This window comes from Paramormyrops kingsleyae, chromosome 13 (assembly GCF_048594095.1).
Source record: "Paramormyrops kingsleyae isolate MSU_618 chromosome 13, PKINGS_0.4, whole genome shotgun sequence".
NCBI classification, from domain to species: Eukaryota; Metazoa; Chordata; class Actinopteri; order Osteoglossiformes; family Mormyridae; genus Paramormyrops; species Paramormyrops kingsleyae.
This window is the reverse complement of record NC_132809.1, coordinates 11,714,025-11,730,549: the sequence shown is the minus strand read 5'-3', so window position 1 is coordinate 11,730,549 and position 16,525 is coordinate 11,714,025. Positions and strand designations below refer to the sequence as shown.

General features: G+C 48.2%; 1 protein-coding gene across 7 annotated transcripts in view; it reads left to right on the top strand.

Moving 5' to 3' along the window:
- Positions 1 to 16,525, top strand: part of dusp8a (dual specificity phosphatase 8a) — a 44,731-nt gene that overhangs the window by 11,155 nt on the left and 17,051 nt on the right. For all 7 annotated transcript variants that reach the window (XM_023842214.2, XM_023842215.2, XM_023842220.2 and 4 more), the window contains one exon: positions 6,243 to 6,381. In XM_023842214.2, the coding sequence (XP_023697982.2) occupies positions 6,243 to 6,381 (139 nt within the window). The remainder of the gene's footprint in view (positions 1 to 6,242; positions 6,382 to 16,525) is intronic.

Below are 16,525 nucleotides of genomic sequence, written 5' to 3'. Positions count from 1 at the left end.
TCTCTCTGTTTACAGTTTTCACCATGGATCCTCGCACCACTTAAATGGGTTTCGTTACATAACACTGGTAGATGTCCAAACACGGTCCGACGATTAGCAGCGGCTCAGCCCTTAACTGCACGCCTATCCTTTGTCATCCGTGATGCGGTCATTAATATTTTGTTCAGGCGTCTACCCACGGAGAGATGCTTCCTGGGACTGTGTTGCGCAGTTGGGTATTCCAACACAACGCCATGCAAGAGCAATGCTGGGTTCGATCTGTCTTCTCTACACGCCGCCGGTTGTGACTCAGGTCTGATTATCTTAACGGGATCAATTACAGCAGAGAGAATCAAAGAAAAAAATCAGGACTTACATAAGTGTCCCCGCCCTCATGTTAACGAGTGTGTCGGACCGCAAAGATCAATAAACAAAACCCCTTCTAAATGAAATTGTCATTGAGCCCAATGTTCAGTGATCCAAAGAAAAATCCGCCTTGAGATTATGCTGAACTCAGTGACTCTTGGCTCTGTTTAATATCACGGGGAGGCCTGCTTTGTGTAGAGCGCTTGCACGAAGCTTTAGGTGTCTGGGCCGCATGCACCCATATGAGGGGACTTCACAGGAAGGGCAGTGTTCGGCGTTTCCTGTACAGAAGGCTGCCTTGGCTGGCGTCGCCTGTTTGTGTTTTCTTGGTGAACTCTGCACTCCGCAGGTTAATGGGCTTTCAGCCGCAGCAATCCGCCCACAATAACCCTCTCCGGAAACTGGATACATGCCTCTCCTTCCACCTCATGAAAATTTAAGTGCCTTTAAAGTCAAGCGAGAGCCTTTGTCAGACTTTAATTCATGGAGAGCTCATGGAAACTCTGTTTTTCTCCCCCAGTTAAATAGAACGTAAAGTTTGGTTTCTCCCATCCCGTTTGTGGACTCACCCCATGGATTAAATCCAGATGATCTGAGTCTTTTCACACCGGAAATTCCCCTAGAATGATGTCATTGTCAGAGTACAAATAGTTGGGACTTTTAGGGCATGTTTCACGTCCTGCCTCGATGGACTAGCGGCCCAGTCTGCCGTTTGTGTTGCGTGTGTCGTCTGGTCACCTCCAGTACGCTCGCTGTCCGGCCGTAGAAGGCACACAGACTTCGCAGTGAGTGCTTCCCAGCTGGTGTCATGGTGCAGCACATGCAGTGACCCAGTGACCCCCAATGCATGGAAAGAAGGGCAGAATGTTCTGGAGTTTATTACAGAATAGACGCTGATGTGAAATATCCACATGATGGTGTCACGCTGCTGCACAATGATGGAATGCTTGAGAAATGGCCGCCTGGTCACGAGGCCTTTGACTGGGTTTGCTGGGGCCAGGCGGCGGGGCAGCAAATCACCTTGGAGGTGTTGGATGGGATGTGGAACAGCTGCCAGGGCAGGGCAGCGGGAGCCTGCTTTGCTGAAGCAGGCGCTTGTACTGCTTACCCCGCTGCAATGCACTGCGTCAGCAGGCCTGCTGATACTGTTGTGCTAATCATCCACACTGTATGCAGTGCCACACCATGAGCATTTCCTTTTCCTGAACTGATTGGTCGCAGTTTTACTGGAAGCATTTGACTGGTCATATGACCTGGTTGACACTTCACGTGATTTTCTATAGCCTCCCTTGTAAACTGTTATGAAGTCCCTCAGGTAATTCAGGTTGCTGTTACGTAATGTGAGGCTGGACAACGTCTAACAGAATCCATTAGGCCTAGATCACAGTTTGGCTTATGGCGATGTGCTGCAAGGCTAACCGCTTTTGGAAATCGTTACTGATCTGTAATTATCGGCTCAGGCGGACACTCATCGCGAAACTCTACCACCCCAAACTGTCACTGCTTGTCATGTCAATGTGATGTCACTTCCTGTATGATGACCAGTGGGCTCAATGTTTCTCACTGCCTCATATATAATGGGAGGAGTGACACTCTAACCTTCCTGTTTTTTGTATTATTTATTTATGATAATTTGTAATATTCCCATCATTCTGATGTCATTGGTAAATAGTTCCTCCCTTGTCCCCCCTCCCCCAAGAATAAATTGTATGCATGGGCCACAGATTTAACGCCACACCATCAATGATGCCACAGCCCACATTCTTGTATCCTGTACCTGCAGGACGAGGAAAATCTTTTTATTTACAGCCAAAAAATGAAATGTTTATAGTCTGTGGACAGCAAATTCCGCTGCTCTGTCCCCATCAGAGGATCAGGCTGATTACAAGTCGTTGGCCATCCCATAACATGCCAGCATGTGTTACGGCACTATTTATGGTATTCATTCCTGTGTTTATGCTGCATGCTTGCTCTGGGTGGAATGACGAATGACCGGACCAATAAGCAGTGTTTAAATAATCAATAAACAGATGGAAAAAGTAAACAGATTTGAAGGAGGAAGTTGAAGCTGGTTGTTTTGCTCTGCGTTTAGCACCTATGGAAGTGAGCACAGGAACATCCTGTACCTTGCGTGTTGGGTTTCCAAGGTGTATGTGTACCTGCGACCACTGGGGCAGTTTATAGAGAACATCATGGTACATAACGAGTAACCGGTGAGCTGGGAATGAGGTAATAGAACCCCAGGAGATACTTGGCTGCATTGGTAGGAATTAGAAAGAATCTGCTAAGGTTCCATGTGTTTTTAAGGGGATAATGTTGAGTTATGTAGACAGAGGGTGGTAGGGTGAAGGTTCAGGAGGTGGGTGTCGATTCCGGCACCAACCTCACGAGGACGTTTCTGTTTTCTCTGCTTGTTGTCATGACATTAAGCGCGCTTTGAGCGTATGTGCGCTGACGATCATTTAAACTGAAATGACAATTCATTCATTTGATCGACGCCTCTGCATCATGCTGGTTTTCCCCTCTGCCGCATTCTGTACGCCGATGTCATCGGTTTGGGTTTCACTGATGGCCAGCTCCGCGTTGATGCTAATGCAGTCCCAGGTCTGAAATCGGAGACGACCTTAGAGGTCACAGCGCGGAGGAGCCATGTTCGGTCGCCGAGTGGGGGCTCCTTCAGCCCTGTGCGGTCATAGCATGTCCAGGCATCACATGTTCATGTGTCACACGCGTGAGTAGTGGTAGGTCCCGAGTATTAATGGCTTTGTGGTTTGGGGTTATGCCCGTCAGGGCGAACAGCTGTCGAAGATCCTGAAGCCTTTTTACGTGAAGGCGTGTGACATTTGATAAGTTGCCTGGGCGCTCATGGGGAAGGCCCAATCCCAGAAGGCACCTCTTCCTGCCAGGAAGTGTCTTGAAAATTACACCTGTCTCCATGCTATTAGAGCCATTTTTATCCATTTTCACAGCTAGATACTTTATTGCAGCAGACTAAGTGCTTCACTCATGGGTTCTGCAGCCACGCTTTGACCTTACAGCCTTTGGTCTGTGCCTTTAACAGTGATGCTACATGCTACAATATAGCTCTGTCCGCCCCCTAATGGAGAACTGCATTGCTGTTCCACTTTTATAATCCCTAGCTAATATTTTAGCTTATTGCCCAGCCGTAATGTTTTCTTGATGGCCACTTGACTTACAGTGACCTCTATCCTGCAGCATGCTCCATTCACATCTGTGAGTCAATGCCTCTTATTTCTCTTGATACTGGGCAAATTGACATTAATAGAAAAGCGGAAAAGGATAGTACTGGTAGGCTGGGCCATTCTATATTAATATTAGTCACTCATCCTGGTTTGGGTGGATTCCTGCAGGGTTCTGGTGGACCTAGAACCTTTAGTCTGCTTTGGGAATTTTAGCATGTCATCTAGGATAAATGGTTTGCGCTTGGTCAAATGGGATGTATTCCAGAGGTGTGGTTTATGATTTCAGAAACACGGTATCATAGCTCTTTTCGTGTCGCCCTGGTAACATGTCCCCGTGTTCTCTGCCTGGGTGCTATGTCTCGTCTCCTGTGCCTGCACCCTAATCCCCGTGTTGCTACATTGCCTCCCACCATGTATCTAATGTCTCCCGGTGATGTCATTCACCCAGTTTAGCTATAATCCAATTAAGGCAGAGCACCTTGTTCAGGGTGGAGGGCAGCTGAGAGCTCCAGAAGATAACAGAGGAGCCGATTGCACCTTGGGTAGTCGGAGTGACAGGGGTGGGGGGGGTCTATGAGAACCAGCAGGGTGTCTGGTAATCAGCAAACTCCCTTCTAGACTCACTCAACAGCCTTGTTGAGATTGTACTGAAGTGCTTGTTCGCCTGGCACTTTAGACTGGAAATGCCATGTCTGTTCAGACAAACAGAGTGGGGGGTGGGGGGCAGGGACCGGCCCTTTAAGACCCAAGGCCAAACTGGAGCCTGTCCACGTTAACAGCAGGGTGGAAGACATGAGGTGTACCAGTCAGGAGCCATGAGCTGTCATCTAATACCAGTCTCTGACCTTGGGTGCACTATGGTCATCTATGTGACATCACCGCTTAGGTGACACACACACATTCAAAAATTCACAAGGTCATGTGCAAAGAGCAGCGCATGTGAACGCTGAGCGAACGACCATAAACACACACCCACCAAATTCCGATTGCTTTACCGCGCTGTCGTACCATCACTTATCAGCCCTCTGCTAGCTGGGAGGAGGTTCCTGGGTGACCGGGGGTGATGTGTGCCATGAAACCAGGGCTGTCGTCTCCAAGCAGCAGTTACTGTTCAGGAGGTCTGACAAATTTGTGTCGGTGAGCGAGGTGCGGTGACTCCCTTGAGGCAGAAGCGTCACCAGAGTAAGAGCCGCTGCAGCTAATTGAAAAGCGCGGCTGGGGGAGAGTATTACCTTTCCAGCTATTAAAGTAGCAGTAGTGTTTTTTTAGACTCATAATCAAAGTATTGTTATATGCACTAATTACAGGTTATGATTTATATGGTATGTATGTGATAGTGTCTATATGATAGCACATGCACTAGGGGCCAAAATTGTGTCAAATATTTGGCATTACTCTGTAAAAATGACTGCACGAATGTCAGCGGGAGTGTTTATAAACAATCAAAGAATATTACAAATATAGGTGGCTCCCATTCTTCTCAGTTGTTCTTCTTGCTATTCTAATACTGCCTCCTGGTCCAGCTGATCGTGGTCATGTGACTAGAACAAGCCCTGCATTTACACCTTGGGGCTTTGCACACCCGGGTACACTGCTGGGCATGAGTGTCACACACACACATAGACCTGTACTCATATCTTTGTGGGGACCACCCATTCATTTTAATGGGAAAACCCTAATCCCAACAATGACAACCTTAACCCCTACCCAGCCCTAACATTAACCATATAAGTAACCAAACAAAATACAAGTCTTTTGGCATTTTTAGTTTTTTGATTGCAGTCACAGACTATTATAAAACAGAATTTCCCTCCACAATGTAACACAACAAAATAACAGGTTTTATCCCGTTGAGGGGATATTTGGTCCCCGCAATGTAATGTATAGCTCAGCTACACACACACACATGTCAAGAGCCAAAGTTTCCTGGCTGCTCAGAGGTGGTAAGTTGACATGTATGCTAACCATTACTCTTTATAGCAAGGCTATTGATGTTTAAATCGCTTTGTACTATTATTTAAATGAAGCATTACTTGAAAGCGAATGAGCACTTTCCCGTTACAGCCATAATCATGCTGTATATCTTTTTATGTCTGCTATTTTTGGGAAGTTATCTTGCATTCTAAACAAATTTGTCATAGCAGCGGTATTTTCAGATTTGTAAAAATATTCACGCTGTTAGTGAACAGTGTCCCATCCGCGCCCACAGAAATCAGCATGTCCTGTGAACACAGCCATACAGTCACACTTTCCTCACAGGCGTCATGCCAGCCTTGCAAGGTTTACAAACCCTTTTTTTTCCCCGTTTGCGACAGTTGAATAATTTGGGTCGGCTGCCGGATGCTACATCTTTACCCAATGAGAAGAGTATCCCCCCCCCCACCCCCCCATGCCTGCCCTTATGGTCCAAAGCCAGCAGTAGCTTCAAGAAAAAGCTGGCATGACATCCTCCGTCATTAGTACAGAGCTGACCAGGCTGCTGCCTTATCTCCTTTACTCTCTTTAACCAGCATACGACATCCACACTTGTTATTCATTTTATTTAGTTATTTAGTTTAGAATATGTTTTCCGCTGTGGAGCAAATTCTCTCCAGCTAATGAAACATCATTAATAGCTAGAGAGTGTGACATTTTTGGCCCCCACCTGCAGAAAGGCCGTGGTCTGTAATCTCTCTGCCCGTTTGTCGCCTGCAGGTGGACTTGGGGAGGAAGCAGGAGGTGGTGGTGTACGACCAGAGTAGCCAGGATTGCAGCCTGCTCTCCAAAGACAGCTTCCTCTACATCCTGCTAGGCAAACTGGAGAACCGCTTCCACCGGGTGTCCCTGCTTACAGGTAAGCTCCAGAAACCTACCCCCCCACCGGCTCTGTGGTCACCTGACACAAACCCCACTAGTGAAATGTGGTCTTCACAATCAATAACTCATTCTTTCACTTCAGTGTTTCCTCCCACGGTGATTTTAGACTTTAAAATTTGATTCCGGTGATCATCATCACTTAGTAACACAACTGCGGGCGGCACTTATGAATGGCTTTACTAGTACTTTATGATTACTACTTTTAATAGCAGGTACTTTAATATCAGGAATTTGTTGGTTTTCACATATCTCATCTTGCTCTCCATGAGGCACACAGTTCTGAGGTCAAAGCCCAGAGTCAGTCAGTGTCCAGCCTCTGGAGCAGCTGCGGTTAAGTGTCTTGCTCAATAGCAGTTTGATAACTCTGGCAGCTGCGGGATTTGACCCCATGACCTTCTGGGCATGGGCCCAAATCCCTAAAACCGCTGAGCTGCACACCATCCTGATCAGGATCTAATCAGGATTTAATCAGGATTTAATCAGGATTTACTCTTAATCTTTTCATGACCCTGAGGGTGGTCATGTTTATCTGCATTACACCCATAGAGGTGCACTGTTCTGAGGCATGGGTGAAAAAAATTCTCTGCAGAGTCCGTATCATGTCATGTTATATTTTACCAGTAGGGGTCGCCAGTTATATCAAATTTTTCTGTGTCCGGTATGTTGGACAAGCTGCGTCTGATAGGGTGGCCTCAGCTCTCCTGATGGTCTCTCACTTTAAGTTTGATTGAAAGCATAAGTTAAAAATAAAATCATTGCTTAAACGCTGAAGAAAATTAAGACTCTAACTAGTAAAAAAGACGGAGCAGGTTCTGCTTCTGCATTGCTGGCCATCAAGCTCAGAATTCAGTCCCACGGTTATCTGTCCCTCTAGTCAACACATGGTGTACTGCTGTAGTCCTGTCTCTGTGGCAGCCTAATAGGATAAATCCAGCACCTTCTAGATCTTCTCCATGCCAGCAAGATGTCCCACAGCCTTTTAAACTGCTAGCATACCTAGTTGTCTTAACTGGGTTCAAAAACTGTGTCTAATATAACTGGAGCCAGGTGGTTCCGAATAACCGAATCGGACTCCTTTGTTTGGTATCACTGCCTGCCCCATGGCGTGTGTCTGTCTCCAGGCAGGTGGGTTGGCCACACAGAATTACCATGCAGCTCTCGTGCACTTTCCCGCAGGGCAGTAGCTATAGCAACTGAGTGGGAGTGGAGGTTCCACTGGGGGCAGATTTTCACATATATAGGACAATAAAAAACACGGTGAGCTTGCATTGATTACATCTTTGTCTGATTCTCAGTCTGCCCCACCACCCCCCTCCAGGGGAATTCTGGTCCAGTGGTGCTGAAGCAAATATCCCAGCTGTGGCCATCTCTGCACTCCCCCCCCCCCCCAATCCCCCAGTGCATCATGTTCCAAATTATTGTGAAAATTAAAGTGGTGTAGAATCTGATGGGTGTTATAATCTCTCCCTAAAGCCTCACAAAAAAGCACGCTTTTAAATTTTAGATTTCATTTATCTGCTGATTGCTACTGTGATTCACAGAACTGCGTAGTTCTGTCAGCTTTGCGAAACTCTATCCATGATCGTAGCTAAACCAGGTAAGCCTTTCTGATCGCATTAGATAGATCAGGAAGTTCTAACATCCACATGTTATTTTAAGGTCATTTATTTAGATGTTGAAATGACCATGGAATCTGAATTCCCCCCAACACACATACACTCTGGACAGCTCATCTCTAGACCATCCTGTACTCAAAATCCCCTCTAAAAATTTCTCATGTCATTGTCTGCTTGGGTTTACGTGGGGATTAACTGTCTCACAGGAAAGGAAATTATTTCAGCATATTCTCTGCAGTCACCAGTGTCATCTTGGGCTTGGTTGTCCTGGAGACAGACACTAATAAGGCTCAGTTCTGCCTTGGCATTTAAAAGTGTTTTAAACTTCTTCACACAAGTCATTTTTGGTGGCAAGTGAGCAGCTCTTTATCGGGACCTTGCATATGTGCAGCTAAACCCCCTGTATAAAGGATCGAAGCCCTTCTGATGAAAGACTGCAGGGCACCCGCAGCATAATGTTTTACAAAGAGTTTTTTTGGGAGCATCTTGAAATGAAAAATGAAAAATGAACCCAGATGCTTTTTAGCCAGGTCTGTGGGGCAGTGCCAAGGCATCGGGCTTTTCCTGCAAATCTCTGATTATGATGATGCAAGGGGATTATACCTTTTTTTTTTTTTGATGAGTCACTTGAAGCGAGCGCCACCGTTTGCAGAGACTCGGTGTCTCGGTGCCGCTTTGTGACCGACCGAAATCCCTGCCAGTTAATGCCGCGCAGCTTAGCGTAGGCGGTAACGCCCTCAGCTTTTCTGAGATTCTTTCCGTTACTGAGACGCGCGATGGCAAGCAGCGCCTTCGCTTCGCAACGTCTCTGTATCCTGCCGTTTCCCTGACAACAGTGGAAGTGGAAGGCTGGCGAGAGCCAGCCAATCAGCAGGCTGCTGCAGTAAAGGCGATTCCAGCGGGCCCTGCTTTGCGTCTTCCTCTATGCCGCTTCCAGGGGTTTTTCTCTGGCATCTGGATTTTTTTTTTTCCCCAGGATACCGAATGAGTTGAGATCTCCCTCAGTGGGGCCAGTGTGGCCTTACAGATGATGAAACTTCCAGTAAGAGCTTGCTGAGCAGACCAAAGAGCCCCTGGTAGATAGCCAGCCTGGAGCTACAGTAAAGATCACTGCTAATAGTGAGCTTTTACGCATTTCACAGGCACCACAGTAAAACAACACAAATACAGCTCAGATTAAGTTATTTTATTAGTTTTGTGCAAATGACACCAAAACAAAGTCCTTTTAGGGCAGTTTTGATGCCAAAGACTGCCCCTAGTCCCGCCCCAGCGGCTGGTATTAGTGTTCTGTGCGTCATCGGTGCAGCGGGTCGGTGAGACGGCCGGGCAGACGGCGCCAAAGGCCTGACGGAGTCCTTCCGCGGCCTAATTAGCAGCGCTTCGTTATGGTGCCTGGGTTTGAGGGCCAGCTATCCGACATGTCGCCCGGGTGATATTTCAAATGCGACGTAGCCCTTTGAGAAGGATTTTGACAGCTATCTGGAACTGCACACCCCCCACCAGCAGATTCCTGCTTCTCTTTCGACTCTGTCCTAGTTTTCTCCTTCACGGTGTCTTGATTGCTCTGGCCTTTCGTTTCTGGTTTCCTCTCTTGGCCGGGCAGGTCAGAGTGTATGTGTGAACGGGCCCCGGACACACCGAGCCTGACAGGACCTTCCCCATCTTTCGCGCCGTTGGGCATATTGTCACGATATGTGGTGACCTGCGTGACCTGTCGGGGAGGGGCAGTGCTGACCTGGCTGTCGGGCTCTCAGCCGGCGGGCGCCACGCCCACACTTAGCCTAATTGAGGCGCCTCCTTTGAGGGCAACTAGCCGAAAGTCCTACGAAACTCAAGGGACCCACTGTCCTGGGGAAGAGTCCAGACTGCTGCTCCGCAGACCCACTGTCCTGGGGAAGAGTCCAGACTGCTCCTCCGCAGACGCACTGTCCTGGGGAAGAGTCCAGACTGTTCCTCCGCAGACCCACTGTCCTGGGGAAGAGTCCAGACTGCTGCTCCGCAGACCCACTGTCCTGGGGAAGAGTCCAGACTGCTCCTCCGCAGACCCACTGTCCTGGGGAAGAGTCCAGACTGCTGCTCCGCAGACCCACTGTCCTGGGGAAGAGTCCAGACTGCTCCTCCGCAGACCCACTGTCCTGGGGAAGAGTCCAGACTGCTGCTCCGCAGACCCACTGTCCTGGGGAAGAGTCCAGACTGCTCCTCCGCAGACCCACTGTCCTGGGGAAGAGTCCAGACTGCTGCTCCGCAGACCCACTGTCTCGCCCCAGACTGGCAGATCGATCGCACGCCCAGCATCCCGTCCGTTTTGCACCGCTGCTGATTTACGAGCTTGTGAGCAACACTGATGACCTCATATCTGGCTGTGAGGTTCACATCCTCAAACACTGCCTCTCTTTTCTCACCCTCACTATGTGCAGAGGCACCCTGTACTCCCACCCCCCAGGACAGATGGGTAAGCCCCCAACGAAAGTGTAAACTCTGATTCTCCATCTGCCTCTCTGGGGGAGCCGTCGGGCTCCTGATGGAGGTAGTGTGCAGCTCCGACTAAGCAAGCGAGATGCAGAGCAACCGCAGTGCAAGAAACAGCAGGTTAAAAAAGCAACACTGCAGCTTTGAAGAGCACAGTCTCTACAAAATCAGCAAGTTACTGCTGAGCTCTTAGAAGTGAAGGCTCAGACTTGTCAGCTCTGAAGCCCCAGGGACAATAATGAGGGGGGTGACGACAATCTCCCAGTCCCCTTTCCCGTGCCTGCGCGCAGTCATCCAGCGCGATATGTCACATGTCCCCGCTGACGCACATTCAACCTGATATATTCATGAGGAAATGCTAATGTTCTGGTCGCATGAAGATCTAGGGGCTGTGTTCTGAGGGGCCCTCAAGCGAGACAGGCAGTTTTTAGCACAAGCGCTGCCATTTCCCCAGCTCTCCTTCAGATACATAATGCCTAAGTTGACTGCGACTTTCCTACTTGTGCCACACGGTCACAATAAATTCAGTGTTTTTTAGTCATTCTGCAATTTTTCCTTCAGCTTACTGTTCAGGACGCGGGTCTGAATCCGCAGAGAGGAGTCGTATTCCAAATGCTAAAGAAGTCATGCGGCTTTGATAGCTGTAAGCCAGTGCGCGTCTCCTCGTGGCCTCCTCCTCGTGGACTTGCTCCGCGCTAAGGCCACCGGATGACGTCACACGGCCAGCTGGGCTCCACACTCCTCAGGCCAAACTTGTACTCCAGACGACCCCAGGCTCATTTCCGCATTCGTCCTTATGTTTTTGACGACTGGACGCAATACCTATTGTCACCTGTTGGGGTGCCTGGGTGGGACAGACAACATGAAATTGGACCCGGAGTGAGACCAATACCAGGCCCCACAGGCCACAGATGTGCTATGGGTCTGTTTAATCTGCCAACCTCTGGGCCATCTGTCCGTGTTTTTCCGAGTCTCAAGCGGGGGCATCTTTTGGCGGGGGTGGGGTAAAATGCCGGATGATCACTCACCTGACCCATGACCTTATACTGCACACTGTGACGCACACAATTCATTCCTTGGATGTAATAAATCAGTTACTGTACTAACAATTATAAAGCTTATCAGTAATAAATATGAGCTGATCTGTAATAAACCAGTAGAGCTACCTGTTATGAGAAGATGGTTTGAGTGGGATCACAGTGGCGAATGGCTTTCAGGGATGATTTTCAGAGGTCTGGCCTAATGGAGTTTTTGCTGTTTAACTGAATCAGTTGTTCTAGGTTAGCATGCGTGTGCTGTGTTATCACCCGGGGTGAATGGGCTGAGATGGTGGGTCTGCACTGGGAATTCTGAGATGGTTGATGGGACTAGGATGGTGAAGGAGTACCGGCAGCAGTAGTGGGAATAAGGTCTGAAACACAGCCACCTCCCGCGTCCGCAAACCCGGACGGCCATTTCTAGAAGGCACCATCACAAGGTTTGAAACCCAAAACGCTGATTTCCTCAGCAGGACAGGAGATGCAGTGCGGTCACAGCCCGCTCCCCCCTGCTCTCCTCTGCCGCCACCTCCGCTCCCCAGGGACCCGCATCGCGTCCTGCTGGCTTCCTCTCTTCCTCCAGCTCAGATCCATTACCGTGCAGAACATGAGGCGTCTGTCAGGGGGGATGCGGGGGGGGTTTAGTGACTTCATTGAGAAGTACGTGCGGGTGCCACAGCAAGGTGAGGTAACCTCCCTGGGGAGCCCCATGGCATGACTGTGAATCAAACACCCCCCCCCCACCACCCCTTCTCGAACCAAAATGGACTTCTATTTATAGAGTGCTACAGTAGACATGGTATCTGCCAGCTGCTGCCCAACTTGGTCGGCATGATGACCTTTGCACCCTCTGTAGGTACCGGAGGTCAAAGGGACGACCTTTAAGTCAGAGAAAATGCACACATAATCCCATACAATGAAGCTATATTACCCTGTTAAATGTATTTATTATTATTTATGCATATAAACGTAAGAAAACCTTTAATCAATCCATGATGGATACAGCACAATGCGTCCTTCAGTTGTTTTGTGAATTGATTAATGAATTTAGCCTGGAATTTATCAATTTAACAAATGCAGAGGCACATATCTGATGGCCTGGGTGTCCTGTAGGGGTCGCCCAACAGGTCGCTTGCATCTGCAAAGACTGTTTATCTTTTCCATTACTTTTGGTGCAGCTCTGGCTGCTTTCAGCCGGCCTGGCTAGCAGCCATGTCCATCTCCTCACTACAGCGACAGTCGTACCGTAGCTGGGGCGGCAGCATAATCGTGGGAGAGCCGCACGGGACCGTAGGGATCCCCGGTTCCCAGGTACACATCATGACATACACGCCCATTGACAATCTGGTTCTTGTTCCCCTTGAAGTAGCTTCCTGAGATGGACGGAGAGAGACTTTGCAGTTGGTAGAATTAAATCTCAAAACACTAAAAGGAAGTATATTAATTGGGGATGGCGCTTTGAATGAAAACCCCATCCAGATTTATTTCTGCTATGTAGTATCTTCACCCCAGGTTTGAGGAGATTGAAGGCTGTGCCCCCCCCCCCCTCCTCATTTGTCCATGAATGTCTATGTGACAAAGGTGACTTTATTCGTCTCTTCCTGCTGTCACAGAGAAAGTGATTTGCTTACACCTCATGACATTTCCCGCTTGCGTGTGAGTCAGGGTCCTGATCCTGCCAAGGCCCCCCGTCCTCTCAGGATAATGTCGCCGGGTGAGAAGAAGCAGAGGAGGATATGATTTGTAAATACGGGGGCGATGTTCCGCTGCGTTTTTGTTTTTGCTGTGATTTGCCTCGGCGCTCTGGGGCACCACCTTGGCGATCTGGAGCTCAGGAAGCAGTGCCTGATGGGAAATGAAAACCAGGACACTGTCTTGTTATTCCCCACAAATTTTGGGCTCAGAGATGCAGTCCATTTCTTTGGGGATTTCAGCACCTACCAAGTAATCAATGCAACCAAATGACCATGTAGGACTGAAACTGGGGTGTCCAAATAGTTATTAATTGTGTGTGACACGGTTTGAAATAGCACTTCATAATTTGTATGTGTTGCTGAATCATCAATCAGTCATGGTCCCTGAATTTTTCCATCATGACATAAGTGAGTTTTCCTTGCAACTTCTCATTTAGATGTTTCCATTTTCCCCTCTTTGTGACAAACTTTTTTCTGTGGTACAGTGTTTTTCTTTCCTTTTTGGTCACATATTTGGGAATCTTACTTCCCACATCTGGTTATGGATTTCTGTGGACAGTGAGCCCATCCAGCTCTGCGCATAGAACCTTTCTTGATCTTGTTTCTCAAGGCAAAGCTGTGGTCCCAAATTTGAGGAACTCGTACTGGTAATGACTGCAAGGAAAGCAGAGAACATGCAATATGGCAAAATGATTTTTTGTGAGTTTTATATTCTGGTCAGATGTTGATAATTGTGATGGTCCTGCAACGCTCATACATTGTTGCTTTTTGTTTAGTTATATGCCTGCCTACGCCGTAGTACCGCAACACTGTTCTCGATAGACCTAGACCCCATGCATCCTCTCTTGATTAGCGTGTGCCGTTATCCCAATCTTATACGATTTACATAGCTTTGTCCGCAGAGTGCTGACCCATGCTTGGGTTCTGCTTAGATTTGGATGCTGGAGTTGGTGGCATCAGCAACGGAATTTCGGAAGATAGCAGGATGACACGTTGTGTTGGGCCTTTGGGGTCCCTGAATGAATAAATCCTAATGAATAAAGGATGACATAACGGACGATGCTAGTGCCGAAACCTCTGCCCGATGACACAGAGTCCTTGCTTTCCAGCAGTTCAACAGATTTGATCTTGTATAAATCAATAGCTCAGTCTCGCAGGCCTCTCATACAGTATCATGTGCTTTGTGTAATTTCCCCCCCCCCTGTTGAGCAGGAGCTCCAGGGGCCCTGTTCACTGGATCTTTTCAGCATGACGTGATGCCAGTGCATTTCTGCTATTCCCTCTGGGGAAGATTTAACTGTTCTTCAACCACCCACCCACCGCCAACCCCCTTAGCCTTAAAGGGCCCAAGCGGCGACATGAAGCACTGTCTACAGTCTCCAGTAGCTCCTTTATCCTCCACCTGTTTTCTGGGTCTCCCTCTTTTTCTTTATTTATTGTGTTTTACATGAGGGAAGCCATCCTGGGTGTTCTGGGTGTGGGAAGCCATCCTATTTCTAGGAGTTTCCTTTAGATACAAGGTCAACTCCTGTCGTTTGGATTGTCTAGAAATGTTTCCCAACCCAGTCCTTGGGGACCCCCAGACAGTCCACATTTTTGCTTCCTCCCAGCTCCCAGCACACACATGCCAGGTATTCAAAGTTCTTGATTGGCTGGAAGCTGGAAAGGAGCAAAAATGTGGACTGTCTGGGGGTCCCCAAGGACTGGGTTGGGAAACACTGGTCTAGAAACCGTCAGAGTGTCTGTCATACCACCACACTTTTTTTGTGTGTCTAGCTGTTGTCTGCCTCTTGGTGCCTCACCACAGGGGCAATCATGATGATAGCCCACAGGGGTTATTATCTAAAATCTGCTCTCCTGTCTGCATCTGATTTAGAGTAGGAGAGATGCAGTCTGTTAGTGAGCTAATCTTAGCTCTCACTGGGGCCCTTGGGAGAGATTGTTATGTAGGATAAAGAAGAGAGCTTCTGCAGCAAGAACCAGGACTGGAGAAGTAGCCTGGGTACAGAGAAGAGCAGCCTTATCCAGTGGCCAAAGGTAGTGCGCCCCCTTTTGGCTGAGCTGGAAACTGAGTTGATCCTCCCTCCAAGTATTTCTCCAGCTGCTGTTCCTGGGGTGACACAAACGTTGTCTCTTATAAAAAACGCATTTGGATCCATCTCCCCCTGACAGCTGCATTCTGGGAGTCGACTGTGTGCAGGTCTTGATCGCAGGGCACGATGCGTCATGATCTTGTTTTCCCCCCCAAAGGTGATAACAAGGCTAAATTAAATGGTTGGCACACGTCATGTGCCAGTTTATTCAGAACGCAGCAGGCGCAGGAACGGCCCTACAGTGCCATTTTTTTCAACCCATGTATGTGAATTCCGTCGGTTATCTGATGGTATGCTGTGTATGTGGTAAATTCCTGGTATTCCTTCATTTGCTTTCCCCATTTACCTTAACTGCAGCTTTTTTCCACTCTTGTGACACACTGAGCTTTTTTTAGTTTGCTAATATACTTCCTTTAATCAAAATTGTGAAATCCACCCAAGGTCTGAACAGGAAAAAGCAGCGAGTGCACTGAATGGGCTCCTGCAGTATTAAAAAAATTCCGGACATTAATGCAAAGAGCCTGGAGCCTCTGAGCCAGATGCTTGGGTCAGACAGACAGTCAGCGCTATGCTGCACATGTACGTACTGTTCAGTATTGCAGAGCAGAATTACAGAATTTGTTTTTTTTAAATATGGTGTGGGACGGCATATAGTTCTGTGTCATGGGGATTCCCCAGGTTGTTTGTCTTCCTGGCATATACCCGTTAAAAGTACAGAACGAACCCCCCCCCCCCCCCTGCCGCTCTTCCACTTTGTAACCCCCCTGCCCCACACATGCACCAGTGACGCAATCCCGCACTCATTTCCTGTCAAAGGCTGGAGATTTTCCATCCTAAACAGGCTAAATTTGGATCCTCGAGTTCAGGGCTCCAGTGTGAAGCATGCAGTTGTGGATGTCACTCCCCATAACTCTATAACTCCCATTCCCATAAATCACCCTCTACACATTTCCAGTGTGTACACCCTCCCAGTACACCAGTTGAGAAGAACCCCATAGCTTCTGTATCCTCTACACTAGTGTTTCCTAATCCGGTCCACGTTTTTGCTCCTTCCCAACTCTGGAAAGAGGAAAAACGTGGACTGGCTGTATATCCCTACGGACCGGGTTGGGAAACGCTGCTCTACACCCTTCAGTTACTCTCCTCTATCCCCAACAAAGCATTCCTTAGCATGTAAATAAACGGCCTGTTTCCATTTAAGTGCCCCTAATT